This window comes from Vigna angularis, chromosome 4 (genome assembly GCF_016808095.1).
Source record: "Vigna angularis cultivar LongXiaoDou No.4 chromosome 4, ASM1680809v1, whole genome shotgun sequence".
NCBI lineage: Eukaryota > Viridiplantae > Streptophyta > Magnoliopsida > Fabales > Fabaceae > Vigna > Vigna angularis.
In genome coordinates, this window is record NC_068973.1 from 30129766 (window position 1) to 30143552 (window position 13787).

Sequence of the window (13787 nt, forward strand, 5' to 3'; positions counted from 1 at the left end):
ATGTTTCGGGCGTACGGTACAATAAATAATTTAATTTATAAATTTGAATAAAATTTAGTTTTAAAGTATAAAAATGTAAAACTATCTCAAAATAATCTAGAAAGTTTAATCTTTAAACACATCACAAAGAAAGTAAAAAAATATGTAGTCCAGTTATATTCACAAAGTCTCAGTTATATAAGCACAGGTTAATTAATATCGCTAATGGTCAATGTATTTACATTCACTATTTATAAATATAAACATAAAGTTGTAGATAGTGGTTTAATATTTTTCTTAACTTGGGTCTTTAATTAGACAAATTTTTACTCTAATCTTCCAAACTATCATCATACAATGTTTTGAAATTGATAGATGAGTTCGATGGTTTTGAACAAGAGAAAATGTAAAGACAGTTTAGAAAAGAGATAGGACTTACAATACAAGTCCCTTCTCCCACACAAAACCGCAAAGAAAACTTGCAGAAAATCTGATTAAGACTATATGCTTTTATTTCATTTTGAATTGGATTGAATAGTAGAAATTAACTGACAGGCATAATACGCCATTACACGATAACCATATTCTTTATTTCACTTGAACAAGAAAACTATGGTTGCATTTCTGAAATTTCTCTGAATGAAAATCATAGTTTAGTCAATAGTTGGTCTTGAAAGGCTTGTAAGTTTTAAGATCAAAGACAATCCCAGCAAGAGAGCCAGCTGCAGCTCCTATAGTCACCAAAAGGCAAGAAATGTTAAGTATCTGAAAGCAGATCCACTTTGTACTCCACTTAGGAATTCTCTTTTGAACAATGTACATCTCCACTGGGAAATACACTGCAAGGGGCCAAAATCCAAGAGCTCCAAGAAGTCCCCCCACGTCATTGAAGAATGGAAGCAGCATTGCTATTACACAGCTTCCCATTACAAACACTGTCCTCCAAACCATTCTAAAGTAGTTCAGCTTCAAGGGATGCAAACCAGGGACTCCAATTTCAATTTCCTTCTTCACAAAATCACTATCTGGGAATCTATGTGCTGCGTTTTTCTCAACGAAAGCAAAGAGGGGCTGGCTGTAAACTTGGTATGAACCGATAAGGTGGATCACGATGGCAGCATTGGCAATGTCAAGGAGCCAGTATGGGTTGTAGAAGCCAAAACCAGTGAGAAGGTTTCCAGGGCTTGAATCTCCAAAAGCAGCATATCCAAAGCAGCCACAAAGCATGTAAAAAACGGTGGTGACCGAAACACCCATAAATGAGGCCTTCTTCATTGTTTTTGATGCTGATGGAGGGGATTTCACTGTGTCCTGTTTCATCACATTTTGCATAGCCTTGTTATTTCAGACCTCAGTTCACTCTCATATAATAAACTAAATGAATTATACCTGAATTTCTATAAGGATGAAGGAGTATGAATAGGCAAAGGCTATGTTACCAAGAGCTTGCATGGCTCTCAAAACTTTATCTGTTTGCGTCACAGTACCAACAATTATCCCGGTTGTGCCTCCCTCAACTCTTCTGTTACCTGTTACGTGATCAATATATGTCAGATTTCTAACCAGTGCTTAAAAGATCAACAAGTCATCATCACGTGAATAGAATCATTTCATACCAATGACCTTTCCAATACCCATGCCTAGTCCAATGGTCGAGTACGTCACAGACATAACAGCAGCTACAATGGAGAGCCACCATAATTGATCGAAGCCTGGAATTTGAGAGAAAATAATCTCAACTATTCCAAATGAAATCATGTACATGTTGCTGTTCATTTGACATGGATTCTTCCCTCCGCTCTTGTGGAAACAATTAGATCTTTCGATTGCCCTGTTTGACAAGGAACAAAAAGAAAAAAAAAACAGCCTAATTATATTTAATTTTCCTTGGATATATGGTAGTTAATTAGACATTTCACTGACACTAAATTCTTAAACTTACATCATACTAACGGAAGCCGCTATAGTGTAACCGACGCAGATTCCAAAAAGGTTAACATACTGAACCAGTCCACACATCTTGACCTTAAAGCCGTTGCCACCTGAACAAACACAGACACAGAACAATGGTTCTAAGTTAAACCTGTGAAAACGAAAGAGAAGTTATTAATGACGTAAGTTAGGTTGGTCAGTTATACCAAAGTTAGAACGAATAGCATCCATGTAAGTGTAGTTTCTCTTGCCAGTGAGAGGGTCACCGGTACGATAACAATCAGTGAGAAGAAGGGAAGTGATGAAAGTGATGGCAGAGAAGAGAAGCATGACCGCAGGACCAGCAATCCATCCAAGCTGAGCTATAGCCCAAGCGAGAGAGAGAACTCCAGACCCTATCACTGCGGTTATTATGTGTGCACTCGCAGTCCACAATGTTCCTGTGCTTGTCATACAAACCATACAACATATGAAAGGTAGAAACACAAAGGGTGTAGCATAGTATGAACCATCATGGTTTTACTACGTACCGGTTCGTTTGGGGCGACCATCATCGTCGAAACACTTAGAGTCTCCTTGTTGATGCATGTCAAGGGAGACGTTAAATGTTTGCTGATCATGCTTGCTGCCATGGCCTTCCATGCCAACCATCTTTGTTATCACACAGTGAACAACAACCCAAGTTAGGCTTGGTAGTAATTGTTAAGATTCCAAATACTGTGCAAAATTTCAAATTGGTGTATATGTCAGAGTATAATCAAGATTAAAACAGTGTGTGTGTGAGAGAAGTAAAAGGTTAAGAAGTTGTGTGAAAGAGAGAAGATTGGTATTATAATTTGAGGTAGTGATTTATGTAAGAAAGGTTAACTTAACTCAAATGAGTTTGATGGACCTGCAAAGACTGAACTAGAGTTAGAAAGTTCAGGCGAGAGATCGAGGAAGCGAGCCTTTTGGAATGAAGAAGGAAGGCGTGGCGTGGTATATATATATATATATATATATATATATATATATATATATAACATTTAGATATACTTTTTCTCCACTGCTACAACAAATGCCATTGTTAAGAGTAGGCATGGATTGAATTTTACGTTATCCAGTCAAGATTCAATTTAGGTATAATAAGATGGATTCGATCCACAACCCAAATTCATTCCGTCTAATTAAAATAAATTTGACTAAATTTGAGATTCATTTTAATTAGATCAATTAGATTTGAATTTTTTTTCAATTTAATTTAAATTAAATTAAAAGTATATTGAATTTTACTTTCTTAATAAAATTAAATTTAGTGATATTGATGTAATATATCTAATTATTATATTTATTAGATATGGATTGAATATTCGATTCGACGTTAGATTTTAGTTGATATAATTCGACCTTTAACTATAGTTGGCACAGAGTGTCTTTGACAAACCTTTAGACAAAGTTGATTTCAGTCGATTATGATAGAATTTTAATTGAGATTGATTCAAATGAGGTAGTTCAATCGATCAACCTTTAGTCGAGCAAACTCAACCAGTTATTAGTCGAACCCACTCAATTCAACCTTGATTGAGTTGATTTGGACAAACTTCAATTAATTTCTAACTCAACCATCTAATAATATAATTATAATAAATATTACATTAATAATAGTAGTAAAAAGCATACTAATATTTAGAAAACAATCTAACCAGAAAATAACATAAACTAAGATAAAATAAAATAAAATAAATAATAAGTACGATGATAACCATAGTAGGTTATCCAATGAAGTTAAAGAAAAGAGTAATTTTTTTGGATGGTTTATTGTTGTAAGAACTTTTTTCTTGTTATTTGCAGATCAACTACGAACATGTTTTCAAAAACCTTTTTTCCAAACAGTTAAAGAAAAAAAATAGATAAGATTAAATTAGCTTATGTTATATATTAAAAATAAAAATCTAAAAAAAAATACAAATTAATTTATGCATAAATTAATTTTTAATTAGGAATATTTAGAAGTGAACCAATTTAAGAAAATATCAAAAATCAATCTAAAAAATTAGTAACCGATTTAAATCAAGGGAATTTTTATTTCTCATTTTTAATATGATTTTGATTTGGAGTTTGATATATTAGATTAAGGAAGTGTTTTTAAGGAAGAAATATATGGTCAATTTCAAGAATCACAGAAAAGAATATTATTTATTTTTTCATTATATTTAATTTTAGGATTGAAAATAAACGACATTGAAATTATTCTTTAATTTGAATTTTTACATTTTTTTTTGTTACTTTATTTGATATTTTATTCTGTTACTATTTTTTTAATGTTAAATACTGTAACATCCCAAAAATATAGCAATGAACCATATAATCGAATAATTACATTTAATAATATAGCAGATCAGTCTTACGCTATACAAGAACGTACGGTTATTACCGAACGGCCTTACAGAAAGAGTTACTATATCTAAACTATATAGAAGTACGAGTCTAACCGAACGGTTTACAAAAGCCAAATACTGAACGGTCATACATACAAAAATGGGAAAGTGGCGAAAGACCACCTCGCTACAAAACTACTCTACTGACCGAACGTCCTACGGTTCGGTCTTAACTTCAACTTCAACAAGATTCTCTTCCTCCAGCGTCTCTTCCAACAATATGTCTCCTTCTGCTCACATCCACACGGATGATCATTGCAATGACAAGACGGACGTACAAAACAAGACAAGATAGGAAACACAGGGTAAACTTATGTAATTTAATTCATGTAATAACATACATTTCAATCAATCAAACACACAAGATATATTACATCATACGCTTCATATAAATCATAATACTAGACTGAATGTCCGGACTGTATGACATCTGTGTAGCTACGACGTTCGTGCACCTGGGTGATGTAGTAACTGGGATACCCTCAACAGCTGCCACCCGAGGTTAGTCCTATCTGTCCAAAGTACCCCTAAGGACTAGGACCTCCTGCCGTTCCCACACATGACCTACCCTCCTCTACGTGAGGACGAGCACTCACGGAACATCAGGATGAATCGACAGCTTAGCATTACCACAGTCATACTTTACCAATTCCAATATTCATCCAAGATTCGTTCCGTCCTGGAACGCTCGTCCATAATCCACAACATTTCCATATCACATTTCCTTCATCTTTCATTAATAAAAATCTCATTTAACCACCTCGTACAAAGATTCATGAGGATTCCAAATAACGAACGTTCAACCCGAACTCAGAACTAGACCGAACACGTAGAGCGAGACCGAGAGATTTCAAATTTGAGAATAGATTAAGGCCAAGGGGTTGATATCGGGTTGAGAAAGATAACGAGTACAATCATATAACACCAGAAACTAATGGAACGAACGTCAGTTACAACATTGAGCCAATTAGATGAACTAACTCTTGAGAACTCCAATTGATCATCAAAAAGACCAGACCAAGAACGAAGACTCCAAAATGAAATCAATGAATAAGGATATTTCAAGGCATTCAAAACAAATACTTAGAATGATTCACATGAAGAAACCGAACACTTGTGAATACTTAGTTTAATTGAGTTTAGTATCAAGAAATCCAAATGCCAGTCAAAGACTGAACATTATAGTGAGCGAACCCTAGAGGGCTTGAACGAACGCTCGTATTAGGAAGTTTAACTTAAGAAGATAGAACGAGTGCCTGGTGTAAGACCAAACATTTGTTTAGAACGAACACTTGATATAAGACCAGGTGCTACTAACTTATAGAAAAGAGGCTTGATAAATATACTAAGATACTATTGGAGTAGTATTTAAAAAGAACTAAAATATACAATTTCATATATATATATATATACATACTTAAGTTTATAACAGGATATCAAGACAGAACTATACTTGGCCGAATGCTCAAGCACGGTATTTCGAAATGCAGACGCCCGTCCTCAACTAGGATTCTTCCCATATGAAAGAATTCACTACTAACCAAATTCACTAGAAAACCGAACGGTCAATGACCGTTCAGTAATGTTCGTACACTTTCTTAGGGGAATTTCATACCAGGATAATTTATATTCGTCTCATTTCTTAACATATAGTTCCATAACTTTGTACATTCATATCATAATAATTTTCATAAGATTGAACACCCATAACATAATTAATCATACTTCATATAATCAAACATATCAACAATCATACTTCATATCATTCATCAACTCAACACACGTTCATGCCATTCAAACATCATACAAATTAAATCATATAAGCTTCCCTTACCTCTAGCGTGAACGAACGTCCCAAGAGGCAGAAATGGGATTCGCCTGACTAAACTTCTTCTACCATCACGCTCAACAATCCTTTAAACTAAACCAAACAACAGACCAACTGTTTCAGAATAAGACTATGGACTCATGCAACCAGGAGTTGGTTTACATGTGTCAGGGAACGAACGACTAAAGGAGGAGAAGAACTTACCAGTTCAGAACTCGAAACCGATTGGTTCAAACTGAAGCTTAGGACGCCGGAAACGCTTCTACGGTGCCTGAATGGTGATCGGAGAAGAAAAAGGGTAAGATTTCTTAGAGAGAAGGAAGAACTCTTAGTGAGAAGGAGGAGAAAATGAGAAGTTCAGAGTTTAGGGAAGAAGATGCATGCAGAGAGTGGGACGTGATTTTTCTAAAAACTCAGTTTTGCTTAAAACGAACGTCCGCTCCTCTACTGACACCTGCACTCCACTATCTGATTTCTGACTCCCTTCAGCTTGACACCTGGCGTCCGTTCAGATGGGTTTTGGGTGCGTTTTAATGATTCTGACATTGAGGGGTTTTTGGGTGTGTTTTAATGGTTCTGACAGATACAAATTATAAATACCAAATTTTTAAAATCTTTGTCTTTTATAATTTTTCATTTGTTTCAAGATTTATGCTCATTTAAAAAAAAGCAACAAAGTCATAATTGGGTTTGTTAGCGATGATTTGAAGTTAATTTTTTGTTCGTTTTAAAAGAAATGCGAGGAACGATTCAAGGGATTTACGTGATGGTTCACTAATGTGGTGAGATTTGAATGGATTTGGAGGATCCAATTTAAAATGTCTAAAGTGCCATCTAATTTGATATAATTTCACCTCCAATTTGCAGGATTGGTGGTAAATAAAGAAAATAAGATTGATGGCCTTATGAAGATCAAGATGAAGATGAAGAAGAAAGTGGTTAATGAAGAATAAGTATGTTTAAAACTGAAGAAGATGAAGAACATGAAACCTTATTCCATTCCAAGGAACCCATATTTAGTTCCAGCAGTATAAAGAAGAACAAGGGAACGTGTATTCGGTTCCCATTCTTTAGAAGAGACTTATTCAATTCCATGGTGTGTATTCGGTTCCCAGCCTATGGTCTCCACGTTTGACCTCCACGAAGACTCTCTCCTCGCTCCGCACCACCGCCTCATCTGCGTCCGCTACCCCTCCATCGCCGGCCGATCTTGTTTCTTCCCCTCTACAACCGTTGTTGAGTCCACGCCACCTTTCTTTTGTCTTATTTGTCTCGACGCCAACTTCACCTTCTTCAGTCCCTCGACCGCAAGATGGAGCTGTAGATGTCCAATCCAGCAAGGTCCTTATTGCCGCTGCATGGATCGCGGACCTCTCCATGAGCAAGGTTGCTGCTGCGGCGTGCTTGATGTGGAGCATCGTGCTAGGGAGGCAGTTGTGGCCAGGAAGAGGGCTAAGGAGGCCCTAGAGCATCTTCCAGTTCCTCTTTTGGTTCAAGTGCTTGTTTATCCATCTGCTTTCTTGTTGTTGTGGTAGACACTAGACACTATCATTAATTAGTTGGACCAGTTAGCTAGTTAGTTTGATTGTATATAAGGACTTAGATTTGGCGAGAGTTATTTTTTGTAAATTTTTTCAAGTGAAAAGGAGGAGTAATCCTTTGTGGAGGAGAAATCCCTGGAAGAGAATTCTATTTTCCATTTATGTTCTGCTCCTCAATAAAGTTCTGTTCTTTTAATTTCTATCTATCCATCTTTCATGTTATTTTCTCCTAATTTCTATTAATTAGTCTGGCCTACTAAGTCTAAATTCAGGGAGAAAGAAGATAGATGAAGCATTACAAAAATTAATCTAAGCATAATGTTGAACTTTGATCTTTAGAATCACATATTTTGGTAGTGAAGGACTTCGTCAGGATCTTGATCTTTAGAGTCATGTGTCTTCAAAATAATGATGTGTGTGAATTAATTATTTTATTGGTTATTAATTTAAAATATACTTATAAAATTAAATAAAAAATTTATAAACTATAATTCATTTTTAACTTTTTTTTTTAAATCTTTGTTGTTTACTTTTTCATATTGTTTGAATTAAAATGTAATTAATAATTTAGTAAATAATTTATTCATAAAAGCTAGTGTAGCATCATAGTAATTTATTAAATAATTTAGTAAATTAATTTATTAATAATTTAGTACATCATAGTTCTCAAGAGCATCATGTGCAACCTCCTTCGTATCCTTTAAATCCTATTAGGATGACTTAAATGTGAGAGAGGTCCAAGACTTATAATTCAAAATATGTCAAATATATTTATATATTATTATGTTGGCACTTTTTTTATATCATATAATATTTTAACTTCGTTTAATTATTTGTTTCGTAAAAAATATTCAATTTTACTTCAACAACAAATAAAATCATATCACAACTTGATAGTAAATTATAATACAAAAATATTACATTTAAAAATATATTCATTTTACTAAATTATAATTTATTTATATTTTAAAAATAAATTTTAATAATTAATGTTAACTTTTTACTATTTATAAATATTTTTACAATTAAATATAATATCAACAATTATCATTTTATATTACTTTAATAATAAAAGTATTTTAATAACTTTTAATTTCTTTAATTTCTATTAGTTAAACAATTTTTTTATCTATTACATCAATCAAATTCTATTTTAATTCTTAAAAACTTTACTTTCAAATTTTTCAAATTTCGACTCTAAGATCGAGTCAAATAAAACAGCCATTGATTCATCCTCAATTCTTCTTAAATTCTTCGACTAATTCTCCCCAAATCCTTCCTCTAAATTAAACACACAGTAAAAGCTGAACGTTGACATAATGGGGTTTAATATTGCTGGAAGTATACAAGTTTTCATGAGTTTTACAAATCCCAGAAATTACCGAAGTTTTACAAAGCGAAGAGAAGTAAACGGGGGTTCAAATCGTCGGAAATCCTAGAAGTTTCACAAATTCCAAGTAAGTTTCGTTACTCAAAGAGTTACCATAAACCTCAGATTACTCTTTTAGCGATGTTACTCTCCCATATGATTATGTATTACCTAGAGCTTTATGATTATGATTAGCCAACTGACACTTAAAAATTCACAAAAATTGTAATTTTGCCATCGTGCGTTTTTTTTACCATGGTGACTTGTTAAAAGTCGTAAATCCTGAAAAAGTCTTCTTGCACTAATGTTTCCTTTTGTATCCAATTCTATTATCAGGGTTTGTTCCTCATCTATTTTCTAGCTTCTTCTACGACGGGTTTAAAATTAAGAACTCCAAGACCTGTTCTTCATCTAGCAGAAAGCTTTTTTTAGTGTTTTGCTTGGCTTTGTTCCCCCAATTTCCTTTCACTTTAATTTTTTCCCCTTCTGTTCCCATCTTCTTATATTTCCTATTTTATTTTTCATGGATTTTGCTCCTTCTACTGCCATTTATTAATATTTCTATTGTTGATCGAAAATCAGAATTTTGTATCAATTTGCTTTGCCTTTCGTAATTTGTGGAGAGAAAATGATAGTAGGTTAACATAACAGAGGCATGGGTTGGTTTGAGAGAGAAGGAACAAGTAAAAATTAGAGAGAAAGAAGTTGCACATTTTCATGCTCTGAGGGGAAAACCAATCTTTTTAATTTTTTTATATTATTTGCACTCATCAGCATTGTTATTGAAACATTTTATATCTCTTTTTCTTTGATGTAAATATTAGTTGTTAGAACAACTTTTTTTTCTCTCTTCTCTTTCACTTTATGTGCCAATTTGATAATTGATATGTTTATGCCTTGTGGAACATTGTTATAAGTTGGAAATTGGCTTCAATCTTAAAGGAATCCAAAACAATGTTTGAATGAATCATTTGGTGTCAAACTAATTGTAGTGGGTATTGATTCATTGTTGTATTTGTTTTATTAATTTACTTGTACAAAGTAACACAACTTTTAAAAATATTTTTTATATTTTCAACAAAGTATTAATTATCAGTGATGACAAACATTCTCTTTAGTCCATTCTCAGTAGTTTCCTACACTTCACAAATAATTTGTAAGAAAAACAAGTGAAAAATAGTAAAAAAAATGTTGTCAAAGAAGTGTAAACTTTATTTTGTATGGAAGTGTAGTCCTGTAATAATATGATAGATGTAAAAGGAGAAATATAGGTAGAGAAAGAAAATAACATATGTAATAAATGGTAGAATTAAAAATATGAAAGTAAGAAGCACAGAAGCTGAATATGTGATTATAATTACTCTAGATTTATATGCTTTTACATCACTTCTTTCATTCTGAATTATGTTGCAGAACAAGTTAGACTAACAGAAACAGTAGGAAGAAGTGGAACACAGATGTTAGGCCATGAACAAACACATCACCATCCTGGGTTTCATATGAACATGTACAAGACATGGAATGTTCTTTCTGAAAATCTCTATGAATGGAAACCATAGTTGAATCAATAGTTTGTCTTGAAAGGCTTGTAAGTCTTAAGATCAATGAGAATCCCAGCAATAGAGCCAACTCCAGCTCCTATGGTCATCAAAAGGCAAGCAAGGCTGAGTGTTTGGAGGCAGATCCATTTAGAGCTCCACTTTGGTATTCTCTTCTGAGCAATATACATTTCCACTGGGAAATACACAGTAAGGGGCCAAAATCCAAATGCTCCAATAAGCCCTCCTACGTCATTGAAGAATGGGAGCAGCATTGCTATTAAAGTGCTTACCACAACATATGTTGTCCTCCAAACCAATCGGAAGAGGTTGAGCTTGTAGGAATGGAAACCAGGGACTGAGATTTCAATTTCTTTGTTCACAAAATCACTATCTGGGAATCTGTGTGCTACGTTTTTCTCAATGAAAGCAAAGAGGGGCTGGCTGTAGACTTGGTATGAACCAACAAGGTGGATCACAATGGCAGCATTAGCAATGTCAAGGAGCCAGTATGGGTTATAGAAGCCAAAACCAGTGAGAAGGTTTCCAGGGCTTGAGTCTCCAAAAGCAGCATACCCAAAGCAGCCACAAAGCATGTAGAAAAAGGTGGTGACTGCAACACCGACGAAAGCAGCCTTCTTCATTGTTTTTGATGCCGATGGAGGTGATTTCACCGTGTCCTGTTTCATCACATTTTACATAGCCTTCTTGTTATTTCAGACCTTAGTTGAATCTCATATAATTTAACTGAGTGAACTATACCTGAATTTCTATAAGGACGAAGGAGTATGAATAGGCAAATGCTATGTCACCAAGCGCTTGCATGGTTCTCCAGACTTTATTAGTTTGAGTCACATAACCAACGGTTATCCCGGTTAAGCTTCCCCCCACTTTTCTGTTCTCTATTACAAGGTCAATTCGTCAGATTTCTGACAGTGTTTCAAGAAGAAGCAGAAGAAACGATCATGAAAAACAAGGGAATAGAATCAATTCATACCAATGACCTTTCCAATACCAAGGCCTAGCCCAATGGTGGAGTATGTGAATGACATGGCAGCAGCTACAAAGGACAGCCACCATAATTGATCGAAGCCTGGAATTTGAGAGAAAATAATCTCCAATATTCCAAACGAAATCATGTAGACGTTGCTGTTCATATGACATGGATTCTTCCCTCCGCTCTTGTGGAAACAATTAGATCTTTCGATTGCCCTGTTTGAGAAGACACAAGCCAAAACCAGCCCAATTATACTATATAATTTTCCTTGGATATAAGGTAGTCAATTAGACATTTCACTATCACTAAAATCTCAAACTTACATCATGCTAATGGAAGACGCTATGGTGTAACCGATGGAGATTCCAAAAAGGTTAACATACTGAACCAGTCCACACATCTTGACCTTAAAGTCGTTGCCACCTGACCAAACACAGACACAGAACAATGGTTCTAAGTTAAACCTGTGAAAACGAAAGAGAAGTTATTAATGACGTAAGTTAGGTTGGTCAGTTATACCAAAGTTAGAACGAATAGCATCCATGTAAGTGTAGTTTCTCTTGCCAGTGAGAGGGTCACCGGTACGATAACAATCAGTGAGAAGAAGGGAAGTGAAGTAAGTGATGGCAGAAAAAAGAAGCATAACAGCAGGACCAGCAATCCATCCAAGCTGAGCTATAGCCCAAGCCAAAGAGAGAACTCCAGACCCTATCACTGCGGTTATTATGTGTGCACTCGCAGTCCACACTGTTCCTGTGCTTGTCACACAAACCATACAACATATGAAAGGTAGAAACACAAAGGGTGTAGCATAGTATGAACCATCATGATTTACTACGTACCTGTTCGTTTGGGGCGACCATCATCGTCGAAACACTTAGAGTCTCCTTGTTGATGCATGTCAAGGGAGACGTTAAATGTTTGCTGATCATGCTTGCTGCCATGGCCATCCATGCCAACCATCTTTGTTATCACACAATGAACAACAACCCAAGTTAGGCTTGGTAGTAAGTGTTAAGATTCCAAATAATGATGTGCCAAATATCAAAGTTGGTGTACATATAAGAGTATAATCAAGAGTAAACCAGTGTCTGTGAAGTAAGCATGAAGAGTTCAAAGTGAGAACTATAAATTCGTTAAAGATTTTGAATTAGAAGTGGTGTTATGATGATGTTATATAGCAGAAACCTCACGTTAAAATGTTTGAAGTTGTGTGAAAGAGAGAAAATGGGTATGTTTGAAGTTGTGTGAAAGAGAGAAAATGGGTGGTTGGTATTAGAATTGGAGTTAGTGAGATGTATCTAAGATAGGTTAACTTAACTCGAATGCCCCACAGTGTGAGTGAGTTTGACAGAGCTTCCAAGAGTCAAAATGAGGAAACTAGAGTTAGGAGGTTCAGGCAAAAGCGGTGATCTTGGGAGTCAAAGAGAGAGAAACAGGATGTGTGGTTATGAGTTGGAAAGGAAGGGACGTATACTGTTCTAATTCAGAATATTTGAATTGGAAAGTGCATGATTAAGCAAAAGATGGTGTGGGGGGTATGATAGAACTCATGGAAGAGTGAAGATGGTTTTAGAATTCGGATTTTTCTTTGGCTTTTGGGTAATGGGACATGTATGCCACCAAGTTCATCACGCTACCACAACATAATAGTTTAGACATTATGGTTTAGTGCAATAATAATTATTATAATAGAAAAATAAATACATAAAATTTTATATAGAATAATGCATAATTGGTGTATTTTATAAGATAATTGTTACGTAGGAGAATTGTGGAATTGAAAGGGTGAAAAACAGATAGCAGAGCAGGTCCTTTTTTTGGTCGAGGGTGAAACACTGCTTTACATGAACTGGAACCCACCAATTTACCCTCTCCCAACAGCGTAGGTAATTTTTTTGTCACTTTGACTTTAATAATATGAATATAAGATTAAAGAAGTTAATAAAATAAATTGGTTTGATAAAAAATATTACCTATGGTTGGTGCAGCAGCTCTGGTAGAAAGAATAGGAAAAGAGGAAGAATGTGAAAGAAAGAGAAGTAGAAGGTATAATGAGTAGGTGTTTGGTCTCTACTAATTTGTTGAGATTATGTAATGTATATATAGGGGAAGACATACTAAGAGTTTGATTTCCTGGAATATCATAATCTACCTCTTTAAAAGACCACCGTACAACAAAAAAT

The 13787-nt window shown here is 34.7% G+C and overlaps 3 protein-coding genes across 8 annotated transcripts; 1 reads left to right on the forward strand and 2 right to left on the reverse strand.

The window, feature by feature from the left end:
* Positions 1–470: 470 nt before the first annotated feature.
* On the reverse strand, positions 471–2876 carry LOC108330756 (amino acid permease 3). 5 transcript variants are annotated; one of them, XM_052875693.1, is made up of 7 exons: positions 2785–2876; positions 2442–2562; positions 2118–2351; positions 1922–2021; positions 1596–1810; positions 1369–1508; positions 471–1290 (listed from the first exon to the last, which is right to left on the reverse strand). In XM_052875693.1, the coding sequence occupies exons 2-7, from the start codon at positions 2560–2562 to the stop codon at positions 637–639; spliced, it is 1464 nt and encodes a 487-aa protein (XP_052731653.1). In that variant the 5' UTR covers positions 2785–2876; the 3' UTR covers positions 471–636. The 5 variants fall into 5 exon arrangements, with proteins under 5 accessions (XP_052731653.1, XP_017420779.1, XP_017420783.1 ...); XM_017565290.1 differs by having other exon boundaries at positions 2442–2628; XM_017565294.1 differs by having other exon boundaries at positions 2442–2628; positions 2804–2847.
* Positions 2877–7274: 4398 nt separating this feature from the next.
* LOC108330442 (uncharacterized) lies at positions 7275–7691 on the forward strand. Its single transcript, XM_017564925.1, has one exon. It carries the CDS (start codon positions 7275–7277, stop codon positions 7689–7691), a length of 417 nt encoding a protein of 138 aa, XP_017420414.1.
* Positions 7692–10384: 2693 nt separating this feature from the next.
* On the reverse strand, positions 10385–13694 carry LOC108330037 (amino acid permease 3-like). Of its 2 annotated transcripts, none has more exons than XM_052875694.1 (7): positions 13578–13694; positions 12444–12564; positions 12121–12354; positions 11925–12024; positions 11602–11816; positions 11367–11506; positions 10385–11284 (listed from the first exon to the last, which is right to left on the reverse strand). In XM_052875694.1, exons 2-7 carry the CDS (start codon positions 12562–12564, stop codon positions 10631–10633), a joined length of 1464 nt encoding a protein of 487 aa, XP_052731654.1. In that variant the 5' UTR covers positions 13578–13694; the 3' UTR covers positions 10385–10630. The 2 variants fall into 2 exon arrangements, with proteins under 2 accessions (XP_052731654.1, XP_052731655.1); XM_052875695.1 differs by lacking the exon at positions 13578–13694 and adding an exon at positions 12923–13033.
* Positions 13695–13787: the final 93 nt, after the last annotated feature.

What these genes read in the sequence shown, in the direction of transcription:
- LOC108330756 (XM_052875693.1), bottom strand. Translation starts at nt 2,562, where the DNA reads ATGGTTGGCATGGAAGGCCATGGCAGCAAGCATGATCAGCAAACATTT. An exon ending in GCGGCTTCCGTTAGTATGAT is followed by an intron (nt 1,811 to 1,921) that starts GTAAGTTTAAGA and finishes CTTGTCAAACAG; the next exon opens with GGCAATCGAAAGATCTAATT. An exon ending in TCATCCTTATAGAAATTCAG is followed by an intron (nt 1,291 to 1,368) that starts GTATAATTCATT and finishes GTGATGAAACAG; the next exon opens with GACACAGTGAAATCCCCTCC.
- LOC108330037 (XM_052875694.1), bottom strand. Translation starts at nt 12,564, where the DNA reads ATGGTTGGCATGGATGGCCATGGCAGCAAGCATGATCAGCAAACATTT. An exon ending in TGGTCGCCCCAAACGAACAG is followed by an intron (nt 12,355 to 12,443) that starts GTACGTAGTAAA and finishes TGACAAGCACAG; the next exon opens with GAACAGTGTGGACTGCGAGT. An exon ending in TCGTCCTTATAGAAATTCAG is followed by an intron (nt 11,285 to 11,366) that starts GTATAGTTCACT and finishes GTGATGAAACAG; the next exon opens with GACACGGTGAAATCACCTCC.
- LOC108330442 (XM_017564925.1), top strand. Translation starts at nt 7,275, where the DNA reads ATGGTCTCCACGTTTGACCTCCACGAAGACTCTCTCCTCGCTCCGCAC.